At 34.8% G+C, this 27182-nt stretch overlaps 4 protein-coding genes across 5 annotated transcripts; 3 read left to right on the forward strand and 1 right to left on the reverse strand.

Annotated features, from left to right (window-relative positions):
* Window positions 1-1486: 1486 nt before the first annotated feature.
* Window positions 1487-6502, forward strand: LOC140972481 (putative E3 ubiquitin-protein ligase LIN-1). Its single transcript, XM_073434901.1, has 8 exons — window positions 1487-2520; window positions 3528-3713; window positions 3818-3909; window positions 4000-5160; window positions 5238-5382; window positions 5475-5735; window positions 5997-6303; window positions 6396-6502. Exons 1-8 carry the CDS (start codon window positions 1717-1719, stop codon window positions 6500-6502), a joined length of 3063 nt encoding a protein of 1020 aa, XP_073291002.1. The 5' UTR covers window positions 1487-1716.
* Window positions 6503-6963: 461 nt separating this feature from the next.
* On the forward strand, window positions 6964-14242 carry LOC140984080 (putative E3 ubiquitin-protein ligase LIN-1). Its single transcript, XM_073451250.1, has 14 exons — window positions 6964-7150; window positions 7255-7346; window positions 7437-8597; window positions 8675-8819; window positions 8912-9172; window positions 9434-9740; window positions 9833-9957; window positions 10028-10144; window positions 10732-10863; window positions 10946-11068; window positions 12710-12820; window positions 12914-13060; window positions 13691-13936; window positions 14035-14242. Exons 1-14 carry the CDS (start codon window positions 6968-6970, stop codon window positions 14050-14052), a joined length of 3168 nt encoding a protein of 1055 aa, XP_073307351.1. The 5' UTR covers window positions 6964-6967; the 3' UTR covers window positions 14053-14242.
* A 2035-nt stretch (window positions 14243-16277) lies between these two features.
* On the forward strand, window positions 16278-20817 carry LOC140984085 (casein kinase 1-like protein 3). Of its 2 annotated transcripts, XM_073451273.1 has the most exons (15): window positions 16279-16492; window positions 16592-16632; window positions 17162-17231; window positions 17607-17755; window positions 17855-17950; window positions 18044-18114; window positions 18487-18548; window positions 18635-18698; window positions 18802-18886; window positions 18965-19091; window positions 19276-19352; window positions 19502-19556; window positions 19979-20115; window positions 20318-20505; window positions 20662-20817. In XM_073451273.1, exons 1-14 carry the CDS (start codon window positions 16417-16419, stop codon window positions 20495-20497), a joined length of 1290 nt encoding a protein of 429 aa, XP_073307374.1. In that variant the 5' UTR covers window positions 16279-16416; the 3' UTR covers window positions 20498-20505; window positions 20662-20817. The 2 variants fall into 2 exon arrangements, with proteins under 2 accessions (XP_073307368.1, XP_073307374.1); XM_073451267.1 differs by having other exon boundaries at window positions 16278-16632.
* A 2263-nt stretch (window positions 20818-23080) lies between these two features.
* Window positions 23081-25444, reverse strand: LOC140984097 (kirola-like). Its single transcript, XM_073451280.1, has 2 exons — window positions 25163-25444; window positions 23081-23629 (listed from the first exon to the last, which is right to left on the reverse strand). The coding sequence occupies exons 1-2, from the start codon at window positions 25347-25349 to the stop codon at window positions 23361-23363; spliced, it is 456 nt and encodes a 151-aa protein (XP_073307381.1). The 5' UTR covers window positions 25350-25444; the 3' UTR covers window positions 23081-23360.
* Between the last annotated feature and the right edge of the window lie 1738 nt (window positions 25445-27182).

Below are 27182 nucleotides of genomic sequence, written 5' to 3' on the forward strand. Positions count from 1 at the left end.
TTGGATTTATTTTACTACGTGTAATATATGTTTTTCTCGGTGCAAATGCTAATATCAAATAAATAGTATTTGATGGGTAGATTGACTTCTAGCGAAATAAATACCTACTAATATTACAAGTTAATGAAAACCAAACATTAATAAATACATGAGTAATATCTAAAACCGACAAATTAAATTTTCCCTATTCTAAACTTGTATTAGTTAATTTTTGTAAACTTATAATAATTCTAAATTTGTTAAAATTTGTCCCGCGGAGCTCTAAATCCGTTAGGAAAATTGTCATCCCTAATTACCTTGCTAATATTTTGTTTGAAATATTACATCGGTTTCTTTTTTGTTTAAACTTTTAGATGTATAACTTGTTACAAACTAGAAATAAGTTGGTTGAGATGGGGTGCAAACGAATCGAATAAGCTGAATAATAGTAAAAAATTAAGGTTTGAGGTCGACTCGAATTAAATATATTCGAGTTCGGCTCAAATTTCAAATATTTTGGCTCGAACTCGGCTCGAAATGAAGTTCAAGTTAATGTTCGGCTCAAAATAGTTGAACCTGTTCGTGAACTATTCGAACTATTGCTTGTATATTAAAGTTCGAGAACTTTGTTTGGAAGCTCAAAACTTTCGAAAAATTCGAAATATATATATATATTTATTATATCATTATATTATATTAATAAAATATTAAGACTCTCGAACTATCGAACATAATAATTTTAGCTTGAGTTTTGCTCAAAAAAAAATTTCGAACATGTCTAGGTTCAGCGCGAGTTCGATAAATTCGAATACAAATCAAATATTTATCGAGTCGACTCAAAATATTCACGAACCGACTCGATTCGTTTACACTCCCAGTTGAGTTCACGGAAACAAGAGCATATATTCTACAATTTTTAAAATACGTAAACCATAAACTTTTTTTATATATAAAATTTGTCCTTTTTATTTCATATCATAAATTTATAAATGTTTATTAAGTTCATTTCGAAAATATTTTCCTTTCTCTCATTATTAACCTCCACGTTCATACATAAAGTATTTTTTCCCGGATAAATTTTCAAAAAATGCTTTTTGTTCGACTTCGAATTTGAAATCTACACTTTGTTTGGTCTGCATTTGTTGTCTCCATGCACCTTCCGAGCCAATTTATAATTACATACTTGCAAAAAGTTATGTCACACGATCTCACGAGTCGTATTTTGTGAGACAGATATCTTATTTGGGTCATCCATGAAAAAATATTACTTTTTATGCTAAGAGTATTACTTTTTATTGTGAATATCGGTAGGATTGACCCGTCTCACAGATAAAAATTCGTTAGACCACCTCACAAGAGATATACTCTACATAATTTGGTCCTTCTCTAAATAAATATAGCTCGATTTAGACTAATGAATTTGTTATGATAATTCATAAAATCACTTTTGAGAAGATGGTAATTAAATTAATTATTATACATAGGATGACTGATTCATGCTGGTGGATCTGGTCCACTTTTATGTTCGCTTTGTGTTGTCTGAATCAGAATTTCCGCCAAATTAAGAATTCAGATTCATTCTCCGACGCGGCAAATGGACAATAGACATGGCCGGCCCAGCCGGCAAATCTCAACTCTCCAATTATCAACAACTATTGATTTGTACGTAGCTGCGCTCCATCATTAATTCAATCCAAATCCACCTCTCTTGATTGAAGTTTCCGAACGACCGCCGTAATGGCTGCCGGAGCCACCACGGTGCAGGAATCGGTGCTACGGCACACAACCGCCTTCTTCGCCGAAACACTCTCTCGACCCGACCTACGCCGCCATGTTTTCTCTGCTCTCACGAGCAGACTTCCTGCCCCACTCACCAAATCCCTCAACTTCGCCTCGCAAACTGTAGAAAACGCCATCTCCACCACCAGCTCCTCAATACGGAGCTCGTCTCTCCGCCTTGCGGAAAAGCTTCTTTCTTCTGAAAATACTGCGTTTTCTTCGTTTCTTTTGTCTCTAGTGTACTCCCTCTCCCACCGGCCCGTTGACGCTTCGATCAGTCTTCTCGATGTGTTCCGCGCAGACCCTTCGTTATGTCGACGAGAAATCGCGCCATTTCTGTTCGAAGAATTGTTTCTCATGCATTTTCTCCCAGTACTCGAATGGTACAACGATCACAGATCAAACATCTTGGCCTCTAATCCATCCTTTACTATTGACGATTCAGGTGTCAATTACAGTGATGATCATTTATCCATAGTTTCCAACAATACAACACTGTTGTCGAAAATGAGCGGCGACCAGGCTTCTGCCTTCAAGGAATTGGAGAGGGATTACGAGGATTTACTCGACGAGAATTGCAGGACATTTGTGGGTTACTTTAAAGAGGTTTTGCAAAATAAAGACGAGGAAAATGTCGTTGATCCACCTTCAATAGTACTGCGAAGGAGCAATATTGAAAGCCGTGGTGAGACGGCTGTGTGCAGCGATGAAGAGAAGAAGATGAACAGCCAGGAATTTGGTCCCACTTACAGACGGTATAATGTAATTATACTTGTTACCCTAGCAATTAACATCTTCCATAAAATGTCACATTTTTGTTGTCTTTTGGTGGACATTTATTTACAAAAAAACGTCACTTTTGTATTTTTTATTTTATCGTTTATTTAAAAAAAAAATTATACGTACAATAAAAGTTACAAATTTAATTACTAAATGTATTTGATATAATAAAATTATATTTATATTTTATTTAGAAAACTCTTTCAAAAATATATTTAAGATAATTTTTTTTATTTCGAATGCATTATGTAACATAAAGTGTAAACCCTGTTATACATGTAACATGAGCTTTATTTTTTTTTATAAAAAATAAATTGTACAAATACCTAAAATCTTAATATTAATATGTATAAAAAGTCAAACGAACCCAAATCCAAATACATCATTATCACTTCCACTTGTAGATTTTTTGTGAAACGGTTTCACAAATTTTTATCTGTGAGACGGGTCAATCCTATTTATATTCACAATAAAAAGTAATACTCTTAGCATAAAAAGTAATATTTTTTCATGAATGATCCAATTAAGAGATCCGTCTCACAAAATACGACCCATGAGACCGTCTCACACAAACTTTTACCAAGCATTTTAGATATTCAAACCATAGCTTGAGTGACAATATTTAAGTACGTATTAAGTTTATCTATTTTGTTTGGTTTGACAGATTTTGTTTTCTACAATACCTTGTTTATTGTACTGTTTGTAATAAATGATAAAATACTTTATTTCGTTTTTATTACTACCTTAATATTTTTAATCCGCCAAAAATACTCAATATGGCTGTGCTGTTTAATTAGTTCACCCGATGAAGTCCACCATATACGGGAATATATTTATATATATACACATACATATATATATATATATATATATGGTTTTAATGCACTTTTTCTCTATTTATATTGGAAATATTATTTTTGGTGTAGTATATTTTTAAGAAAAGGACGAAACAGCTAAAAAAGAAAATTTTGTTTTGAATGTTAAAACAGCCTATGTGGACTGAAGCAGATAAATCGTTTGAACTGAGCAACGGGACAAAGAATCTGTCAAGGTTTCCATCCTTTTTCCCCGAGAGAGTTTCGCCCAGAATCTTAACGGGAAATCAAACCAGCAAAGGTGGTGATGATTCCAACGCCACCCATGATTCTTCCTCGGATTCTGAAGCTGAAATAGAGGTGGAATTCATCGACATTAACAAGGAAAATAAATTAAAGTCCCGATGTTTTATGTTCTGATATTCCTATGCTGATCTTGTCTTAATTATTTATTTATCTCATAGGAAAAGATCAAACCAACGGCCTTGTTTGACTCCAGGCGGAGCCAACCAGCCCAGAAGCAAAAGCGACCTTTTTCGGGTGAAGAATCAAGCCGGTAAGTGATTTTTTTTGGAAGTATTAATGGGATTGTTTTATCTGTTTGAAAATGTGATTGATTCTTTTCTTGAACTTTGTTTTATATCAGTTATCTCTCTTCTATAATGGGAGATGTGGGTATTCATATTGGTGGAGGAAAGCATACTCTCCCAAAGGATTTTGTTTGCCCCATAACTACTCATATATTCGATGACCCTGTAACGCTCGAGACCGGACAGACCTACGAGAGGAGCGCAATTCAAGAATGGCTGGACAGGGGAAATTCTACGTGTCCCATTACTCGACAGACGCTGCATACCGGTACTGTGCTGCCTAAGACGAACTATGTGCTCAAACGTCTTATTGCAAGCTGGAAAGAACAGAATCCAGGTTCTGATTATAGCCCATATGGAGGGGTAAGAGCGGCTAGTGAACCGAAATTCGGGCCGTCAATTCATTTGTCTTCACCAAATAGTGTGATAAGTCAAGCCACCATTGATGCAACCATGAGCGAGCTGCGACTTGCGATTACAGACCTTTGTGCATCAGAAGTCTTGGGGGATTCTGAAATGGCTGTCCTCAGAATCGAGAGGTGCTGGCAGGAAGCAAACGCGGATTCGGAAATGATGGCCATGTTATCAAAACCACCGGTGATTAATGGGTTCGTGGAGACAATGTTCAACTCCGCGGATACCAAAGTCTTGAGGTCAATTGTTTTTCTCCTGACCGAGTTCGGATCAAGAGATGACAATGTTATCAAGACACTAAAAAGGGTTGATTCCGATGTGGAATGCTTTGTTGAACTTTTCAAGAAAGGCTTAATTGAAGCACTTGTTTTAGTTCACCTCTTAAGGCCTGCGGCTAAGAGTCTTGTTGACATGGATATCGTGGACTATCTTTTGGAAGTACTTGATGATGATGCTAATGATAATGTGCCGAAGATGCATACAACGGCCAAAACAGCGGCAGTGATTCTCCTTGGGCAGATTCTTCGAAGTTCCTACGAAGCAACTATAACTGAAATCTTGAGAAGCATTCTTTCAGCCAAAGTCATTGAGAAAGTGATATCTAGTTTGGAAGCTGAACGTGTGGAGGAAAAGACTGCAGCTGTGAGTATTTTGCTGAGATGCATGCTGGAGGATGGGAAATGCAGGAACGTTATTTCTAGTAAAGCCAAATTAGCTGCTATGTTGGAGATCTTTGTTGAAGTAAATGACGATGAACAGTTCGAGATCGTTCATTTTCTGTCGGAACTAGTAAAAATGAACAGGTGGTGAAGCCTATTCATCATCAGTATTTGTTTGTCATTATGATCGTGTGTGACTTACTCTGTCCAAAATTCTGCAGAAGAAATTTGAACGAACAAATCTTGCACATCTTGAAGGAAGAAGGTACCTTCAGTACGATGCATTCTCTTCTTACATATCTACAAAATACGCCGCAGACTCAGTCTCCCATAGTGGCCGGCCTAATTTTGCAACTTGATCTTCTCGTACGCCTCTCTTACTTATTGTGTATCTCTTACTTATTGTGTATTTGTTCTTTTTCTTATTAACATCTGAACTAACTATGTGAATATTTTAGGATGAACCGAGAAAGATGAGCATATATCGTGAAGAGGCCATGGATGCTCTTATTTCATGTCTCAGAAATTCAGAGTCCCCGGTTACTCAGATTTCAGCTGCAGAGACAGTGCTTGCACTGCAGGGAAGGTTCTCATATTCAGGGAAATCCCTGTCAAGAGCCATTCTTCTTAAACGAGCCGGGCTTGACAGGACTTATCGAGCCTTTATGAGAAAGGATCAGCGGCGCCACAATGTTTCTGCCGATCCTCAGGACACAATGGTCAGTTTCTTTTTTTCATCAAATTTTGTGATTCTAGCTGCGAGTCAGGATTTTAGTATCGCGTGAAACTAAAGCTTTTAAGCCCGAAAAATTCACGGGCAAAATCGTGAAAATATATTACTAAAATTACATGGATCAAGAGAGAACGAAAAACTAAATACGTTGCCACAATGCCACTACTGCTCACCCACCTCTGGCTCCGACCATGTCTTGCTGCGAATTGATTGCTGAAGTTGTTGATACTTTTTACTGACTTTGTAGGAAGAAGAGAAAGCTGCTGAAGATTGGGAGAAAAGAGTGGCTTTTGTTCTAGTCAGCCATGAATTTGGGTTGCTGTTTGAGGCTTTAGCAGAAGGCCTGGACAATACAAACGAGGATTTATATTCAATATGCTTGATGACGGCTAGTTGGCTTGTGCACATGTTGTCCATTCTTCCGGACATGGGGATTGTAGGTGCTGCGCGCGTATGTTTGCTCAAGCGATTTGTGTCCATTTTCAAAACCGAAAAGAACATTGAAAATAGAGTCCTTTCCATGATTGCACTCAACACTTTCATCGGTGATCCAGGTCTGTGGCCAATTTAAATGGATAGTAAACAGCGTGCTTGAATTTTTCCAAGTTGCATTTTGTTATTACTCCTGCATTCTTGCATATTTTAGAAGGATTGCATGATCTATCCTTGCACATGAAGGATATTCTGAAAGGATTGAGGGAACTTAAGAAATCATCTGTCATGGCATTTGAGATGCTAAAGGTCTTCTNTTAAGAGATCCGTCTCACAAAATACGACCCATGAGACCGTCTCACACAAACTTTTACCAAGCATTTTAGATATTCAAACCATAGCTTGAGTGACAATATTTAAGTACGTATTAAGTTTATCTATTTTGTTTGGTTTGACAGATTTTGTTTTCTACAATACCTTGTTTATTGTACTGTTTGTAATAAATGATAAAATACTTTATTTCGTTTTTATTACTACCTTAATATTTTTAATCCGCCAAAAATACTCAATATGGCTGTGCTGTTTAATTAGTTCACCCGATGAAGTCCACCATATACGGGAATATATTTATATATATACACATACATATATATATATATATATATATGGTTTTAATGCACTTTTTCTCTATTTATATTGGAAATATTATTTTTGGTGTAGTATATTTTTAAGAAAAGGACGAAACAGCTAAAAAAGAAAATTTTGTTTTGAATGTTAAAACAGCCTATGTGGACTGAAGCAGATAAATCGTTTGAACTGAGCAACGGGACAAAGAATCTGTCAAGGTTTCCATCCTTTTTCCCCGAGAGAGTTTCGCCCAGAATCTTAACGGGAAATCAAACCAGCAAAGGTGGTGATGATTCCAACGCCACCCATGATTCTTCCTCGGATTCTGAAGCTGAAATAGAGGTGGAATTCATCGACATTAACAAGGAAAATAAATTAAAGTCCCGATGTTTTATGTTCTGATATTCCTATGCTGATCTTGTCTTAATTATTTATTTATCTCATAGGAAAAGATCAAACCAACGGCCTTGTTTGACTCCAGGCGGAGCCAACCAGCCCAGAAGCAAAAGCGACCTTTTTCGGGTGAAGAATCAAGCCGGTAAGTGATTTTTTTTGGAAGTATTAATGGGATTGTTTTATCTGTTTGAAAATGTGATTGATTCTTTTCTTGAACTTTGTTTTATATCAGTTATCTCTCTTCTATAATGGGAGATGTGGGTATTCATATTGGTGGAGGAAAGCATACTCTCCCAAAGGATTTTGTTTGCCCCATAACTACTCATATATTCGATGACCCTGTAACGCTCGAGACCGGACAGACCTACGAGAGGAGCGCAATTCAAGAATGGCTGGACAGGGGAAATTCTACGTGTCCCATTACTCGACAGACGCTGCATACCGGTACTGTGCTGCCTAAGACGAACTATGTGCTCAAACGTCTTATTGCAAGCTGGAAAGAACAGAATCCAGGTTCTGATTATAGCCCATATGGAGGGGTAAGAGCGGCTAGTGAACCGAAATTCGGGCCGTCAATTCATTTGTCTTCACCAAATAGTGTGATAAGTCAAGCCACCATTGATGCAACCATGAGCGAGCTGCGACTTGCGATTACAGACCTTTGTGCATCAGAAGTCTTGGGGGATTCTGAAATGGCTGTCCTCAGAATCGAGAGGTGCTGGCAGGAAGCAAACGCGGATTCGGAAATGATGGCCATGTTATCAAAACCACCGGTGATTAATGGGTTCGTGGAGACAATGTTCAACTCCGCGGATACCAAAGTCTTGAGGTCAATTGTTTTTCTCCTGACCGAGTTCGGATCAAGAGATGACAATGTTATCAAGACACTAAAAAGGGTTGATTCCGATGTGGAATGCTTTGTTGAACTTTTCAAGAAAGGCTTAATTGAAGCACTTGTTTTAGTTCACCTCTTAAGGCCTGCGGCTAAGAGTCTTGTTGACATGGATATCGTGGACTATCTTTTGGAAGTACTTGATGATGATGCTAATGATAATGTGCCGAAGATGCATACAACGGCCAAAACAGCGGCAGTGATTCTCCTTGGGCAGATTCTTCGAAGTTCCTACGAAGCAACTATAACTGAAATCTTGAGAAGCATTCTTTCAGCCAAAGTCATTGAGAAAGTGATATCTAGTTTGGAAGCTGAACGTGTGGAGGAAAAGACTGCAGCTGTGAGTATTTTGCTGAGATGCATGCTGGAGGATGGGAAATGCAGGAACGTTATTTCTAGTAAAGCCAAATTAGCTGCTATGTTGGAGATCTTTGTTGAAGTAAATGACGATGAACAGTTCGAGATCGTTCATTTTCTGTCGGAACTAGTAAAAATGAACAGGTGGTGAAGCCTATTCATCATCAGTATTTGTTTGTCATTATGATCGTGTGTGACTTACTCTGTCCAAAATTCTGCAGAAGAAATTTGAACGAACAAATCTTGCACATCTTGAAGGAAGAAGGTACCTTCAGTACGATGCATTCTCTTCTTACATATCTACAAAATACGCCGCAGACTCAGTCTCCCATAGTGGCCGGCCTAATTTTGCAACTTGATCTTCTCGTACGCCTCTCTTACTTATTGTGTATCTCTTACTTATTGTGTATTTGTTCTTTTTCTTATTAACATCTGAACTAACTATGTGAATATTTTAGGATGAACCGAGAAAGATGAGCATATATCGTGAAGAGGCCATGGATGCTCTTATTTCATGTCTCAGAAATTCAGAGTCCCCGGTTACTCAGATTTCAGCTGCAGAGACAGTGCTTGCACTGCAGGGAAGGTTCTCATATTCAGGGAAATCCCTGTCAAGAGCCATTCTTCTTAAACGAGCCGGGCTTGACAGGACTTATCGAGCCTTTATGAGAAAGGATCAGCGGCGCCACAATGTTTCTGCCGATCCTCAGGACACAATGGTCAGTTTCTTTTTTTCATCAAATTTTGTGATTCTAGCTGCGAGTCAGGATTTTAGTATCGCGTGAAACTAAAGCTTTTAAGCCCGAAAAATTCACGGGCAAAATCGTGAAAATATATTACTAAAATTACATGGATCAAGAGAGAACGAAAAACTAAATACGTTGCCACAATGCCACTACTGCTCACCCACCTCTGGCTCCGACCATGTCTTGCTGCGAATTGATTGCTGAAGTTGTTGATACTTTTTACTGACTTTGTAGGAAGAAGAGAAAGCTGCTGAAGATTGGGAGAAAAGAGTGGCTTTTGTTCTAGTCAGCCATGAATTTGGGTTGCTGTTTGAGGCTTTAGCAGAAGGCCTGGACAATACAAACGAGGATTTATATTCAATATGCTTGATGACGGCTAGTTGGCTTGTGCACATGTTGTCCATTCTTCCGGACATGGGGATTGTAGGTGCTGCGCGCGTATGTTTGCTCAAGCGATTTGTGTCCATTTTCAAAACCGAAAAGAACATTGAAAATAGAGTCCTTTCCATGATTGCACTCAACACTTTCATCGGTGATCCAGGTCTGTGGCCAATTTAAATGGATAGTAAACAGCGTGCTTGAATTTTTCCAAGTTGCATTTTGTTATTACTCCTGCATTCTTGCATATTTTAGAAGGATTGCATGATCTATCCTTGCACATGAAGGATATTCTGAAAGGATTGAGGGAACTTAAGAAATCATCTGTCATGGCATTTGAGATGCTAAAGGTCTTCTCAGAAGAGCACGACACGAGTGCAGTAAGTTTTGTACACCTCGCAACAGTTTATTCTAATGAATTAGACGCCTTAATCTTCGTAAGGGTTTCAGGATCTGTGGAATCATCAAGAATTATGTCAAGAAGATTGCAGCGAGAATGGAGAAGTTCTGGCCATAACCTGCTTCAGAGGAATTTTTTTCTCCGGCCATTCAGATGGAACTATAAAAGTAAGTATCATCATTTTCCTTTTAGACTGATTGCATTCATACACAGTAACACAACCATTCCTGCAAGTAAGGCTCGTTAAATGTGTTTAAAAATGGGTATCATTCCTTCGGTAGCGACTTAGATTAATCATTCTAGTTGGATGTAAGAGTTGCGGAGTAGTTGTTACTGAAGCTCATGATGCAACAATCTACCAACTTGTGGAACGGGAATTAATTCGTGTGTGCATGGATTGTTCATCTAGATCACTAGCTGCGTACTTGGAGATCGTGGAGTGCGAAAGAATGTCATGTGAACATTGTATATCCAACCGAGATGATGGTAATGCCCAATGTCGCATCAAAATATCAGGGGAATATGAATGTGTTTATAAGTGCTCAAAATCGACAACAACTCGAGTTAATCATTTTTTGGAACAGGCTGGATAAGAAATAGTGCTACCGGAACTCATTATGCCTAGTCTTGCTTGCGTGGGAGTAGCTAGTGTGATTGGCTACATAGTTTCCTGTCTGAATTGTTTTGAATTTTGTTAATAAAATGGTGCCGTTGGCACTTAAAACTTGCAATAATTTCTTCTTCATTGCTAAAGGTATGGGCCAACAAAGGTTCCAAGATACAAATCATTCAAGAAGTTCGAGAACACACTAAACCAGTTACAAGCTTGGCGATACTACAATCATCGGACAAACTATACAGCGGTTCACTCGATCGCACTGTCAGGGTACAGGTTTTTTTCGTGCTTCGAGTCCGCGCTAGTCGAGTTAGATTTCGACTTGCCGAAAGTTTCGCTTAAATGTATGCAGGTATGGTCTGTAGAAGAGGATGGAATCCATTTTGAACAAGTTGAGGAGATGAAGGATCAAATAAACAGCCTAGTGGTTGCTAATAGCATGGCTTGCTATATTCCTCAAGGTGCCGGAGTCAAGGTAATATATCTATATCTATATTTATATTTATATGTCTATAACAGTGTAGATAAATGAGCTTTGTTTTTATAATTGTAAAAAGATAAAAATGATCTTCTTATGAATACAAATCCAAAAACTCAATAAGGATATATATGTAAAATTCTAATTACTTCAACGACAAAAACAAAATATCAAAATTTCTATTTATTCCATCTAATACATAATTAATAGTTAAAGAATTATCACTACAATATACATTATTGTAATAATTTATATAACTTCAAGGATAAAATGTAATTCATATTAATTTTATCAAATAATCCATCTTTATATTATCTTTAAATGTTTTATCCTTTTAATATTCTATGTACATGTTTTTTTATATATAATTTTAGTGCAATTTTGTAATTATATTTTAGTGCAATTTTTAGTTAAGTAATAAATTACAGTGTCACAAGAAGATATATGAAAAAAATAACTATATATGCAATAATATAATAACATGATAAGAATAGAATAATATGATAATATGAAGTTTAATACTAACATATTTTATTGGTTTTTTAACTAAGAATTGAAAGTAAAGAATTCAATAAATTATTTATTAGATTTTATATCAGTAATTACGAATGTTAATATATTAATAATCTCATAAAATATGAATATCTTATAAGAATTCAGAGAGTTTAGATATAACAAGAAATGTAAATATTTTTGTATAACTTTTTTTAAAAAAATTATATATGAGACAAATTTATAAATTCAATACACAAAATTTGGTATTATTTGAAACATCTACTAAGATTGTTTAATATTTATTAAGGGTCTAAATGTAAACTCGACCTTGGTTCTCAAAAACATTGGAGCCAAAATTAGAACTAAAATTTTCTTCGTTTCAGTTCCAAAATCAGCTCTTATAATATATAAATTTTAAGCATAATTTTTCAACAATTAGCTTCATTGTCTCACATGTTATATAGCTATTTTATTTTATATTAAAAAATGGATCACGATTGCACTTTTTTTAAAAAAAATTATATATCAGACAAATTTATAAGTTCAATACACAAAATTTGGTAGTACGAGATCTTTTGATTTGTGATTTTCAATTTCTATATTATGTTTTTTTAATTATTTATAAAAAATTAAGAAAATAAAAAATTCCACGTTCAAGTAAGTGACATAAATATTGCATATAATTTGACTACGCTACAACTCTAAAACTTAAAAAGTATAAATGATTTCAAATGTTTAATACTACAGCCTATTTGATATTAAAAAATAGATCATAAAAACAAATAGTTTGTAATATTCAAAGTACATACGTAAATAAGAACTAAACATACACAAATACATAAAAAAAAATATAACAATAATTCGTATATAAAAACTTGATAAAAAATATAAATTATATATATTTTAAATAATTATTCATTAACTAATGTATATGAAAATTACTTTATATCACAAGCACATACTCACTTGTATAATTTATCAACGTGTTAACATTTTTAAAATATCATAGTATATTACTAAGATTAACATACTAACGTAATATATTCTTTAAGTTATTTTTTGTGGGTGCGACCATGTAATATATTTTCTATTATAATATAGTTAATGTAGATAATTAAAGATCTTCTGTTCACATGTTTTTAGGTACACTCGTGGAATGGATCCTCAAAATTCCTTAACCAGAATAAGTACGCTAAATGTTTGGCTCTTGTACAAGGAAAACTGTATTGTGGATGCCAAGATAATAGCATTCAGGTATGTTTTTAGTACAATACTTGTGGAATATGTGCCAAGAAAATATGCATAAACCAGAAAAATAAATTGACAATTGTTTTTTTTTCCTTTCAGGAAATTGATTTGGTCACGGGAACAATGGGAAATATTCAAAATGGATCCAAGAAATTGATTAAAAGAGCCTATCCTATTTATGCCTTGGAAGTTCATGATGGGCTGATATATGCTGCAGGTTCTTCATTCGATGGATCCATTGTCAAGGTAATATACATACATACATGTGTATATATATGTAGGACCAAGTGCTTACCGTTTTACCAAAAGCTATAGCTGGTGGTATTATTGCACCCAACAATATCCCTTTTGCACCGCACAGTAACTCTGGCACCACGGTTCGATCGCTCTACCAAGTAGGGACAATTATTGCACCCAACAATATCCCTCCCAATAATTGCACTCCTTGCAATCAATGGGAATCAAACCCATGACCTTGACTCTGATACCAATTGTAGGACCGAGTGCTTACCGCCTTTACCAAAAACTATAGCTGATGGTAATGGTGCAACTCAAATCTTTTAAATCGCACATCAACTCAAGCACCACGGTTCGATCGCTCTACTAAGCAGGGACAATTATTGCACCCAACAATATATATATATATACACTATCGACCGATGCACACGTGTCATTAGCACACACATGTGTTGACATTTTTTACGATCGAAAAAATTAATAAAATTGAAAACTAGACGGCTAAAAGGCCGATCAGGCACTTTTTCCATTATATTTGTATGTTTAAATTTTTTGTCGAGATCATGTTGATAGTCACTCAAATGTTCACTATCATCTCCAAATGCTGCCAATCTTTGACTAATCCGGCATGATTCATAGATATGGAGCACTTCAAACTATAATTTGGTCGGATCATTGGCGTCGACGATGGAAGTCCGGACGATGGCGGTGAGCTCCGAACTGATATACTTGGGGTGTAAAGGTGGGACAGTAGAAGTTTGGTGCAAAAACAAGTACAACAAAGTTGAAACTCTCCAAACTTCTTCAACCGCAAAAATTCATTGTTTGGCTCTTGATCCCAATCAAGATATGTTGCTTATTGGAACTTCTGATGGCAGGATTCAGGTATTCATTCCTAAATCACAAGACATGTCTTAATTTAAAGTATTTTATTTCACGAAAAGAGGATTAATTTTAAAAAACTTTATTCATTTTTCTTTCAGACGTGGACTTTGAGTTGAAGGAGACACTCAAATTGGTACAGTTTGGTGATTATGAATCAAGACTTCCCTAAATTCTTACATTCTTTTCTTTTAGGAATAAACACACACACACACATATTTATCCATCATTGATGGAGATGTTATTACAAAGAAATGTATGGTTAGTCAATTCGTAATAAAACCTAAGGTTGTGCTTGGATTGATGTATTTCAAATTTATAAATTCCAAATGTATGTTTGTTGTTTAGAGAAGTAAGATCATAAGCTTGAAATTCGCTACTTACATGTTTATATAGTATTTTAATGTTAATAAAGATGAATTTCAAGTTTCACTCAATAATGATATTATTTGAAATTCATTTTACTTTGTAGTAGTACTATGTATAAATAAGTAATGTGCGGATTTAAGATTTGATATAATGTTTTATTGTAAACAATAAAACTAAATGAAATATATCTATCAAAGTATAGTCTTAATGCTTTTAACTGTAGCCATGTGGATATAACTTGTTTATTAGTGTGCAAATCAACCAAATTGAGCAAATTTTTTTTTTTTTTTATCATTAAATCAAAATTTCATTATTAAAAAAATGAGTGTACGAATACTCTGGGCACGTATGCTTGAAAAATGAACTATTTTGGAACAAAGTAATATGAGAATCAAGCTTATGAAACATCGAACAAACTAATTCGACTTGAATATAAAATCAATTATGTTATGAATTTGAAATCTATGAATTTCGATTATAATTTTAATGTTAATAATGAAACAGTAATTTTGACACAAATCACATAACATTCCGAGTTTGAGTCATTCCCAAGCGGTTTGTATCCGTGTTATGTTTGGAGATTGTGTATACGGACAATGAGATATGTTTTGTAAATGCATTGAATGAGATATATCTTTAAAACAATAATACTCTTGTGGATGTTAGATAATTATCATACACCAAAAAACTCATGTTAAACTGTTTCATATGTCAATTTTATGAGACAAATTTTTAACTCGATCCAACTCATGAAAAAACATTAATTTTTATATAAAAAATATTAATTTAACTACAAATATATACTGGATCAACTCGTCTCATGGATATAGATCCGTAAAATTGTCTCACAACAGAACTGCTCGTCGTCATTATAGCTTGTTTGGCAAGGTACAAGTTCAAATTTTATCGATTTATGACAATCTACCAACTCTTGAATTTTGTTTGTTTTTTGAATTTAAAATTTATGATTATAAATCCGAGTTTAAAGCTAAATGTCACAGGACTCATATTTTAAGGGCTGTTATTTGAAAATTAGAGACTAAAATGAAATAAGAGAGAAGATTTGATGATATTTGATAGTAAATTAGAGATTAATTTGTAGATTTAAAAAGAAGTGAGCTGTTTGGCCGAAATATCTAACCTCTTCCTGATGGTACACCCTATAATGTGCCCATTGAGTAAGGTAGACATAATGGTTTTTTTCAATTTTTTTAAAAAATGATAGAAAATCTTCCATCGTTATTTATCGATATGCATTGATAGCCGAACAAATCATATGCGACATTCTTGTCCGAACTGTATTGTTAGGAAAAATCAATCTCATAACTATTGATCAAACGTTATTATTCAGAGACAGAGACAATGTTTATTAAATAATTGATAAGTACAAGATGGTTGGATATATTTCTAGATAACTTAACGATAAAATCATATTTATTCCATCAATAATACTAATTTATGAATGGAGAAATATATCTTCATTTTAATTAACATGATTTTTTTCATTATTTATAATGTTTAATTAACTTGATAAGATCTATCTAATATACCCGAGATCAATATTTATAATGTTTAATTAACATGATTTTTTTTTTCGTTTTAATTATAAAGATTATAGAGAGAAAGAAAAGTTATTACATGATCGAGAAATATGTTTGAGAAATCACCCAAAAAAATTAATTGAGTAATTAATTTTAAATGAAAATTTTGTTTTTAATAGTTTTTGAATATTTAAAATTTTGGAAAAAATCTTTCAATAATCATCTATAAAGTAAATTATTGCTGTAATTAAAAGCAAATATACATGAAATTACGAAATCCACAGTATTTCTCTCTCCTCCACGTTGGCATGCCATCCCAAATCCGCATGGCTGCCAGGCAGATCGAGTACTGACTCGAGTTGTACTGTACAACTGGTCAATGCATCGGTTTCCTTTTTCTTTTTTTGATTTTTGAGATTAATAGGGGTAATAATATATATCACCTAACAAACAATAAACCCTTTTCGGTGTGTGGCTTCTGTTTTTTGTCCGGAAAAAATTCCTCGATTGCTCTTTGTAAACAGTAATTTCGAGAAGCTTGGATTCGGTTGATGAGAATTGAGATTGGATCTGATGGAGAGGATCATCGGAGGCAAATTCAAGCTCGGCCGTAAGATCGGTAGTGGATCCTTCGGTGAAATCTTTCTCGGTGAGGTTTCTTTTGAATTTGTGTATCATACTTCTCTTCGTCACTTTAGATTTACCTTTTTTTTATATATTATTTTTCTGATTTTTTCCCCCTACGCAGCTACGCATATCGATAGTTTTGAGATCGTCGCTGTGAAAATCGTGAGTTCGGACATTATTATTTTTTATTTTTATTTTCGTCTTTAGCTCATGAAACTGGTGGATTCTATTCCTGCATATTTGCTGAGAGAGAATAGAATTGTAAAATTGCATGCAGCGGGAGTGGATCGCTTATCGTGTTTCATTATTATTGTTTTCATGAAATGGAAGTGGTAATTAGACTAAAGCTACTGTAATTCAGGTCCATTGTTATTTTGTTTAATTGTAAGTAGGTTTTAAGTGCTTCATCGATTGGGTTTCACATTTATTTGTTTTAAAGGAACATCGGATCAGGTTCCTCATATTCATTTGCTTCAAAAACATGACCACATTGCACATGAATTGGTTGGTAATACTTTGTTAAATTGAGTATACGTGGGTTGTTAGAAATTTGGTTTATTTTATTTTAAGGGTCATGTTTCCAGAAATGGAACAATTGGGTCTGTTTGTTTATTTGTTGAAGATAAGGTTTTAAGTCAATGTAATTTTTTATGCTGATCAAAGTTTTTTTGCTATTTGTTTCTGTTTTCAGGAAAATAATAAAACGAAGCACCCTCAACTTCTTTATGAGGCCAAGTTATACAACATTCTTCAAGGAGGAAGTATGTACTATTGAATCCCAAGGGATTCGCTATGCAATTGGCACGTGTTATTCAAATCCATGGGTTGTGTGAATGACAATAGATTGATGTTTGGTTCGTTCCAATTATTTTGATTTGATGTCTGAGACAAATGAAATATATCAGAAATTGCTTTACCAATATGTTAAATTAAGCTTTAGTGTATATATTCACTTGAGATTCATAAATTTGTTTGCTTGTCGGCAACGCTCACAAAGTTGATAGTGTCTCCTTGAGATTTATTTTATGTCCTGAGGCATGGTCTTACTTCCAGTAAACATGTTTGGTTAAGTCATACTGACTATCGAACTGTGTCTTCATTACGTGTCTCTAAAGCATTTCCATTTCTCTTTTTAGGCGGCATACCAGGTATAAAGTGGTCTGGTGTGGACGGGGATGATAATGTTCTTGTCCTTGACTTGCTCGGTCCGAGCCTTGAGGATCTCTTTGTGTATTGCGGTCGGAAATTATCATTGAAGACCGTCTTGATGTTGGCTGATCAAATGGTAAGCTACAGATAAATGGTCTTTGTTATCTCCTTTTCTGTGGTAACAAGTTGTTTCGGTGTTCTGATTTGGAATTTTTCTCCTTTTTTGTATCTATAGATAACTCGAATAGAATTTGTGCATTCTAAAGGGTTTTTACATCGAGATATTAAACCTGATAACTTTCTGATGGGTCTTGGTCGAAAAGCAAATCAGGTATGGCATTTTTATGTTAGCATTTCTTGTGATTTTTCTAGCCTTTCACCTCGTCTTTTTTTATGTTTCTTATTCCCTTACTACACTTTATAGGTTTATATTATTGATTTTGGTCTTGCTAAAAGATATCGAGATTCCACAACAAACCGGCACATTCCATACAGGTTACATTTTTCACTCTTTGAATTGTGAAGCCATTGGCAAAAATTTCTACATTTTTGTTAGTTTTTATAATAAATTTTGCTTATGATGTAATTGATGTGGTTTGAGCTTGGGAGTTGAAGTCCTGAGAAACCACATGTTCTACCAATTGAGTAATTGGTTTGCCTGAGGTTGGCCACACCTCATTTGATATCTTGGGTCATTTTCAACACCCTTCATTTTTGTTGTTTGGGAAATTAAACTTGCGATTTTTTTCTCTCTCTTTGAATCATTTTCTGATTTGTTTCAGTGTTTTCATGTCATTACACTTGTGAGCGGCAGTCTATCTCAGGTTTATTGATCTTCATTATTTTGTTTAACTTTAAACTCTACAGGGAGAATAAGAATTTGACAGGAACCGCACGATATGCAAGTTGTAATACACATCTTGGGATTGGTAAAGCTAGACTTCCCTTTGTTTTATTTATTTCAATAAAAGAGTGACGTGATAGGCTCTGAAATCCCCCTTTATTTATTATGTAGAGCAAAGCCGTCGGGATGATTTGGAGTCCCTTGGATATGTACTTCTGTATTTCTTGAGAGGAAGGTCTGCTTGTTCTTTTCTCCTTCGCTATTTTGAATATGCTTTCCATTATTTAAGGATGTGATCATTGCTTGTACAATTTTTGACCAACCGAATCTTCTTCTAGCCTTCCATGGCAGGGACTGAAAGCTGCAACGAAGAAGCAAAAATATGACAAAATATGTGAGAAAAAACTGTCAACTCCCATTGAGGTGGATACATTAATCTATAATTTTATTTATGGTCTTTTTTTTCTCTGTATTTTGTTGTTCATTAATTATATCTTGAAGGTTTTGTGCAAGTCTCATCCTGTGGAATTTGCATCCTACTTCCATTATTGTCATTCATTGACATTTGACCAACGGCCTGATTATGGATTTTTGAAACGCCTGTTTCGCGAACTGTTTACCCGTGAAGGTTAGGGCCAAGGCTTTATTCCAAGTTTACATAGATACCGTGCTTCATAAAAGTTTCACGTGGGTGATAAATCACTCTTGGATATTGTAAATTGGTCGGAAAACTGAAGTTTGAAATTGATTTGTGGATCGTCCCCATATCTTTTATTGCTTGAAGTGTTGATTTGTTTCTTGTCATCTTGCAGGGTATGAATTTGATTACGTATTTGACTGGACCATTCTGAAGTATCAACAGGCACAAACAAGTAAAACCCAGCTGCAGGTATAACTTGTTTTCATTGTTATTTCATTTATTTTTTCTGATTCAACATGTTTCATAACTTTCTTGGAAAGAATACTATAAAAAATATTCATTTACTGTGTGAGTTGGTGTGCATAATATTCCCACACTGCTGCGATTGATTTTCACAGCCAATTTCTGGTGAGGGTAGTCGAGCAGTTCCAATGGACATGGAAAAGCATCGAGGTTAGATTTTTTTGACACGTGGATTTGGTAGTTTAGTGATAACTTATGAGTATATGTTGTTTCCCATCAAAGATAATATTAACGATTCAATTGTTTGAAGGTGGTTCCTGTGCATTGAAACACTGTCTTTACTAGCTGGTGTAAAGATGAAGCTATTATTAATGTTATTATTATTTTCAAGTAATGGAGTTATGCATTGGAATCTATATAGTCTCTTTAGTTAATTGTTGGAGCCTAATTTTTGTCATATGGTTTTCGGTGCTGTGAACATATATGAACAAGGTTGAAATTGAAATATAAGGCATGAAAAACAGAATAAGAATAACGATAAATTTAATATTTTTATTATGCATGTAAGAAGGATAATTTCCAATTTTTTTGAGATGGCTAATTCTGGAATCTTTTGCATGTCGTTTTTTCAGACAATAATACATTGTTTTCAGCTGAATTGGGTGATCGTATGAGGTCGAATAATGCTGCTACTAATCCTGGTGTTCAGATGCAATTTAGATCTCCGGCGAATCGAAATCCTTCCCATGGGATCCCTATGGATAGAAATGTACGCAACCTTTTTGGTTAGAGAAAGTGAAGCAAGCTAATCTCTTCTGCATTTTTATTTCCTTTTCTTTCTTTAAGAATAAGTTTGTTTTTGTGATAATGGGTTCATAACATTTGATTTGTGCTTGTTATTGTTTGAGGCAATCATATCATGTTCTTCCTGTTTTAGTTAAACTGGAAAGATGATGTTCTTTCTTTTGTAGGTGCAAAGCGGTGCACCGCAGTTGACACCTACTTCATTCACTCCTGCTGTTTTGGCAAAAGGGAATGCCTCAAAACCAAATTTATCAACCGAAGCAAATGCTACTCAAGAAAATGGTGATAGCAGTGGTCCTTCAAGTAGTTGGATTTCTTCCCTACGCCGTATTTCTTCTTCCAAATGATTTATATGGTACTCATCCCCTTAAGCCTCTTTCTCCCTCAACCACCTGCCAATTCCACCTCTATTTTTCTATCTGTAGCTTTTTTTATTTCAGCACGCAATTTATGATGCATGTTCACGAAACCATTTTCTTTTGCTTAGATACTTCTTGTTTATGTTTTCCAGGTAAACTTATTGTCAAAAGTACTGCACATATTCTATGCATTTCAGTTCATTCCCCAGCTTGTGTGAAATTGTTGAGGTTGTAATGAGTAATGGATGGGATGACCATTGTATAAAGACTTCATTTCCATTTCAGTGGAATATGGTAATGTTCAATTACATAGGAGTTGGTGTGCCGTTAAAGTGAAATGCACTATTCTTTTATGGTGTGAAGCACATGTTAGATGTCTTAATTAAGATCATCAGTGAACACTTTGGTATTTGCGCTTGCATATAGGTCAGGGTTCTGTTTCTCCTACATTGAAGCAACTGTTTAGTTGCTGTTTTGTTTTTTTTTTTTGTTCAGTAAGAGGAATGAAATGTTAATCGGTGACAAATCATTTTGTCTCACTTGTCCATGTGGTGGCTGTTGAATTATTGTACATGTGCACGACATTTTAATGCTATGATGTAACTTTGACACCTTTAGATTCTGATTCTGTGCACCCGGTGTTGTCATGAGAATGCCTGGTTAATCTGACTGGATTTGTTGGCGATGAAATATTTGTCAAATTTTGTGCCTTGTTCAGTTATTTCTCGTTTAGGGCAAAAACCTCTTCCATTGACTGGTTCCTTTGTTTTTGTTTCTTGTCATAATTTGCTCGTGGGTCCTTTCCTGGTTCTCTCAAGCTTTTTACTGGCGTTTGGAATCCGAGTGCTCTTTTCCCTTTCTGCGATTGTCAAAAGGAGAAAATGCCTTTTATCTTTGATCCCTCTCTCAGTCCTCTCCTTCTTTAGCGTCATATAGATCATAATTTCTCACCATGCTGAATTTAATTGTTCTCCTAACTTTTATCTTGCACCATCTGCTTAACACACTTAATTTTGAATCTTTTTTTTTTTGTGTGTGTTGTTTCTTTCGTTTAATTTTGGGAGGTAACGTATCCAGCATGTTATGATGTGCTGAATCCTATGTAAATTATCCTATTTATGTTTCTGCATCATCTGGTTACTCTATGTCGAGATCTTTTTGTTTGTTAAAGAAACTGTTTTTGGTGTCATTTATGTATCCTTCTAGCTTGCTAAACCAGACTGAATGATCCATGTTTCTTATATTTGGGTTCTTGCATGGTTTAATGTTACCGATGTTTTTTGCTTTTGTTACTGCTAAATACCAATGTCACCAGCGCTTTATGCTGATTTTGATTGTATAAACAGATAAATTTTTGGTGGCGATGTTTATCGCTATAGCAGATGCAACCAATGCCAGATAAGTGTGAAGTTTTCTTTCTTTTTTCTTTTTTTTTTTATTTGTGATGAAAGAACATTTCATTAATGATCCAACAAAGTTCTGTTTTACGAAGGGGCTGAGAATAAGTGGACAACAAATTTTAAAAACAAAAGACCCCCCAAATAAACCGTAGGAAGCAAGAACATGGGCTGCTTTATTTGTTGATTTTCCTAAGTTTAAAGTTTTCTGTGATTGGGAACAAACTACCGATAATTTGTTGATTATTCAACCTTTACATTTACTAACGAAATTGTGCAGTTCATCTATTTTATTCGTGCCTTGAAATGAGTGGGAGTTATTATTGGCGAATGTGTGTCTATATTTATATGATCGGACCTATATTGCGGTGAAGTAAATCTCTTTGGTGCAGTGCACTAGCGTATCTTCACTTGATGTCCCAAGTTCCAACTTTGGCATGTTGGATGCTTTTTAACTTCTTGAAGTTCTATTAACTCAAATATTATCGCTATGCTTTTTATATGTGTAATGTATCAGTTTATTTTTTTCAAGTTCAATTTTCTATTTTTTATAAAAAATCTACTATCGTCTATCAGGGTAAGGTACCTTAATTCTTTATATTACAAATTAATAATCTGGTTTTAAAAAAATGTGACATTCCAATATCATTAGTTTAAATATTCGCATACGAAATCACTCGTTTTCTTTGTGTGTCAGTTTATAGCGTGGAGTTCGTAGTGATCGTATATATTCGATTTCGTTGGTTTAACAATGCGTTTATGTGAAAGTATTGGGGGGCCTCTTTTTGCTCGGTTTCAAATGATTTCTAATAAATTTGACATAGAAAACTCTAAAATGTAATAATACTAATGTATTACTAACATAGAGCAATTTCAATCTTTTCTTTGGCTTTTGAGCTCCTTTTTAGCGGAGCCCCGAATCTGTTTAGGAAACGTAGAAAATATTCGACCGATTAAAAAACCGGCACAAATCGTTTGGGCAGGTTATTGGGCTTTATAACAAAACCGAATGACCAGCCTAATAGCCCGGTTTCGTAGTATACTAAAAACAGCCCAAGCCCAATCATGAATGTCACTCTATTATTCAAGGAATTTAATAATCCCATTCCTCGAATTTGCTAAGCAACAAAACTATCAAATTCATTATAATAAAAGAAAATCTTAGAGAGACAAATTTTGAGCACACAACATTGGAAAGACATTTATATAGGTTTTGAACTCAAAGTAACATAGTAGATGACATCTCTTACAAACATTCAGACGCATGTGCAGCTTGTTCACAATCTCTACCAAGCTATCACTTATTTGTACACACACTTTGCCTTGATACACACCAATAATAAGTTGGTATATACAACACAACGAGGGGAACCGTTCTTACTTATACGAGTACATATGCAACAGATACAACTAAAGATTTATTCTCGATGCAGCATGGATTAACATTCGACATACTATTTCCCAATGTGATGAGTCTCGATGTCTTTTGTGACGTCGATGAAGTAGGATAGCAACGAAATCGGATGCTCGACTTCATCATGAAGCATCTCATACTCCAAAGTCCATGTTACCAATTCAATGTCACCTTTGTTTTCCACATGAATGGTTATGAGGAATGCCTTGTATTTCTCCATTAAATCTCCTTCAAGCATCTTGAATTCCATCAACTTTTTATTCTCGTCTATCTTTTGAATCACTTGTTTGGCTGTCCTTTCTTTCCCATCTATTTATTGCTCACAAATATAAAATATTCAAAACTCGAACAAATTAGGATAAAAGTCAAATTTTAATAGATGATATTGCAACCAAATATATATTAAAATAATATGATTTATTTTATAATATAATATTGTACTGTCAGTCTTCCACATGTTGATATAAATGCGAGCTGTATGGAAGCGTACAATCTGAAGATACGAGCCCGAGGCATTACGCAGTTGTCTAAACTCAGATCTCGACCTTTTGAATTTTGTTTTTTTTTACCAAATCATATCTCCCTAGGTGTTTTGTTTTTTTTTGGGTTCAAACCTCTATTTTTAGGGAAAAAACAAATTTGATTGCATCTGAAATTAAATCCCATCGGATTTTTGGTGAAAAGGCTGTATTGTAATTCTTTTTTTCGTCCCTAAACTTGGATATCCATCAACACCCCGAGTAAAGGAAAAACGAGCTAATTATAACTAGGACTTGTGTGAGACGGTCTCACGGGTAGTATTTTGTGAGACATATCTCTTATTTGGGTATTTATGAAAAAGCATTACTTTTTATGCTAAGAGTATTACTTTTTATTGTGAATATCGGTAGGGTTGATCCGTCTCACAGATAAAGATTCGTGAGATTGTCTCACCAGAGACTTATACGTGATCTCGAATTTTTATATGCCCATTACTTTCTAACAGATTCATGTATACTTTAGAATTAATCTTGGAAATTGGGGTGAATCAATAAAATTAATTGGGCTGAAACATATTTCAAGAAAAGTTATATTCATAAAATTTAATTTTTTTTGTGTTGAATAATCTATTTGATATTAATAAAATACGTCTTACTGTAGTAATCTACACTTCATTAAATACTCACTCAACATGTTGATAATTTTTGCATTAACTGAATAATAAAATCCATGCTCTGTGTAAAAAAATTAAATCGAAATCCTATAACATCATTAAAAAAAAATTGGATTTTGATACCAAAAAAAAAAAAAAAAAGTTATATAAGTAGTTATCATGAGTTTTACAGAAGATGGAGTATTTCTTGTGCTAATTTTCTATAATAGTTTATCATCATCATCATCATCACAATTGATTTTTTCCATTATTCGGCCAACTTTTAAGTTTGAATCTCCTCCCTATGATATTTCAAGCTCTTGGATTTGGGTAACACTAATCCGATGAATCTATGTTATACCAAAAGTGTTATTCTCGATGTCTTTTAATACAAAATCATTAACTGATTCACGCTTTTTCTTTCTCACCGGAAAGATAGAATTAGTGAAATCCTATTGATGACAGTTTTCTCCAAACTTCCGAAAAAAGCTTGATAAGATGACTATATTAATCATCTTATATCAAAACATATAAGATATAACACTCTCGATATGACATAGACTGAATCATATCCATGCGTATCTACATGCTTAAATTCACACACACACACACACACAAACAAAATTAACATGCAACAAATTAAAGAACATAAAGAGAAGCTAGTAAATAAATGTCCTTTAATTTGAGGAAATTAAATATTTTAGTCTCACCATGAGTATACCTCCAGCAGATGATGGAACCAACCTTTCCAAATTCACCCTCATGCAGATCACAGCCCTGCACTTTGTCGGGGCTCGCGGCGGAAATGTGCTGCGGCTTTTTCTTGAAAAGGTCATGAAACAAATCTCCACCGGCCTTGAATTCCGTCGCAGCAATCAGCATACCGATCAAACCCATCGCTATTCCTAGGGATACAATGCAAACTGAAGGCTACTAACAAGTTTGGTTGAAAGTTACAGCAAGCAGCTTCTGCCTTGCCCTCATTATATAGAACAGAAAATAAGATGACGACGGGCTAGTTGCATCTAATCCTCTTTTCAATTAATAACTCTATTTTATTGCAACAAATAGAATAATTTTACGCCAAATTCAGAATTATCTTCAACTCATTGAAATTATCTTGCCATTTTATTTACAACAAATAATCTATTTCAAGAATTTATCAAAATATGTATATTAAATTTTATCTTGAATAATTTAAATATGAGTAGGTCTCTTGTGAGACAATCTCACAAATATTTATCTGTGAGATGGGTCAACCCTATCAATATTTGTGGGCAAAAGTGGGAGAGGGGACCACAAAGAAATAAAAATAAAATGTGGGCTGCGCATCTGTTGAACAAAATGAAATTTCGTGGAAATTTCAGAAGACGCGTCTTCACACTGACAGGAGGCTTTATAAATAGAGCTCCCCCTTCATTCTGAAATCATCTCTTCTTCGAGTTTTCTCTCATCTTATAAGCATTTGAGTGCTTAGTTCTATAATATTTGTGATGTGTTTTATTCTCCTGTATTAAGAGAGTGTGTGTTCTCTTTGGAAACACAGTGAGTGAGTTGTACACCACAAAATATTATAGTGGAAATTCTTTTCATCTTATCTGTGGTTTTTACACTAATAATTTTTAGGGGTTTTTCACGTAAATCTCGGTGTCCAGTTTATTCTTTATTTTCGGGTTTATTATCTCAAATTCTGCACGTGGGACCAACAAGTGGTATCAGAGCCTTGGTTTAAAATTTCTTAAAATTCTAAGTATGCTCTGTGGTTGCAGCCTAGACTGATCTTCCACATCAGAAAAGATTTTTTTGAGATTTTTTATTTAAAGCGGGATTATTTTTCCCAGTCTACTAAAATTGTTGTAGACATAATGACGAGCATGTACGAGATAGCAAAGTTCAACGGAAGCAATTTTATGCTGTGGAAAATAAAGATACAAGCAGTTTTAAGAAAAGAGAATTGCTTGGCGGCTATTGCAGATAGACCGGTGGAGATTACGGATGATGGAAAGTGGAATGAGATGAATGATAATGCTGTTGCCAATTTACACTTGGCCATAGCAGACGAAGTACTGTCAAATATCTCTGAGATAAAAACAGAAAAAGTTATCTGGGATACTCTGACAAAGATGTACGAGGTAAAGTCCCTACACAACATGATTTTCCTAAAGAGAAGGCTTTATACTCTTCGGATGGCGGATTCTTCATCGATGACCGACCATATCAACACACTGAATACTCTATTTGCCCAACTCACTTCCATGGGGCATAAAATAGGGGAAAATGAACGTGCGGAGCTTCTACTTCAAAGTCTACCAGATTCATATGATCAACTTATCATCAACATAACCAAAAATATTCTTATGGGCTTTCTAAGATTCGATGATGTTTTAACTGCGGTTCTCGGAGAAGAAAGTCGGCGCAAGAATAAGGAAGACAAGTTGGTAACCTCGAAGCAGGCGGAGGCTTTACCGATGATAAGAGGAAGATTTATGGACCGTGACTCCAGTGGGAGCCAAATACGAGGTAGATCAAAGTCGAGAAGTAAGAAGAAAAATATTTACTGCTTTAAATGTGGCGGTAAAGGGCACTTCAAGAAAGAGTGTACGAGTATCGAGAAGAGTTCTCAAGGAAATGTGGCTAGTACTTCAGGCAGTGGTGAAATATTATTCCGCGAAGCAGCAACTGTTGCAGAAGGCAGACACAAATTTTGTGACACATGGATTATGGATTCAG

Source organism: Primulina huaijiensis, chromosome 1 (assembly GCF_012295235.1).
Source record: "Primulina huaijiensis isolate GDHJ02 chromosome 1, ASM1229523v2, whole genome shotgun sequence".
NCBI classification, from domain to species: Eukaryota; Viridiplantae; Streptophyta; class Magnoliopsida; order Lamiales; family Gesneriaceae; genus Primulina; species Primulina huaijiensis.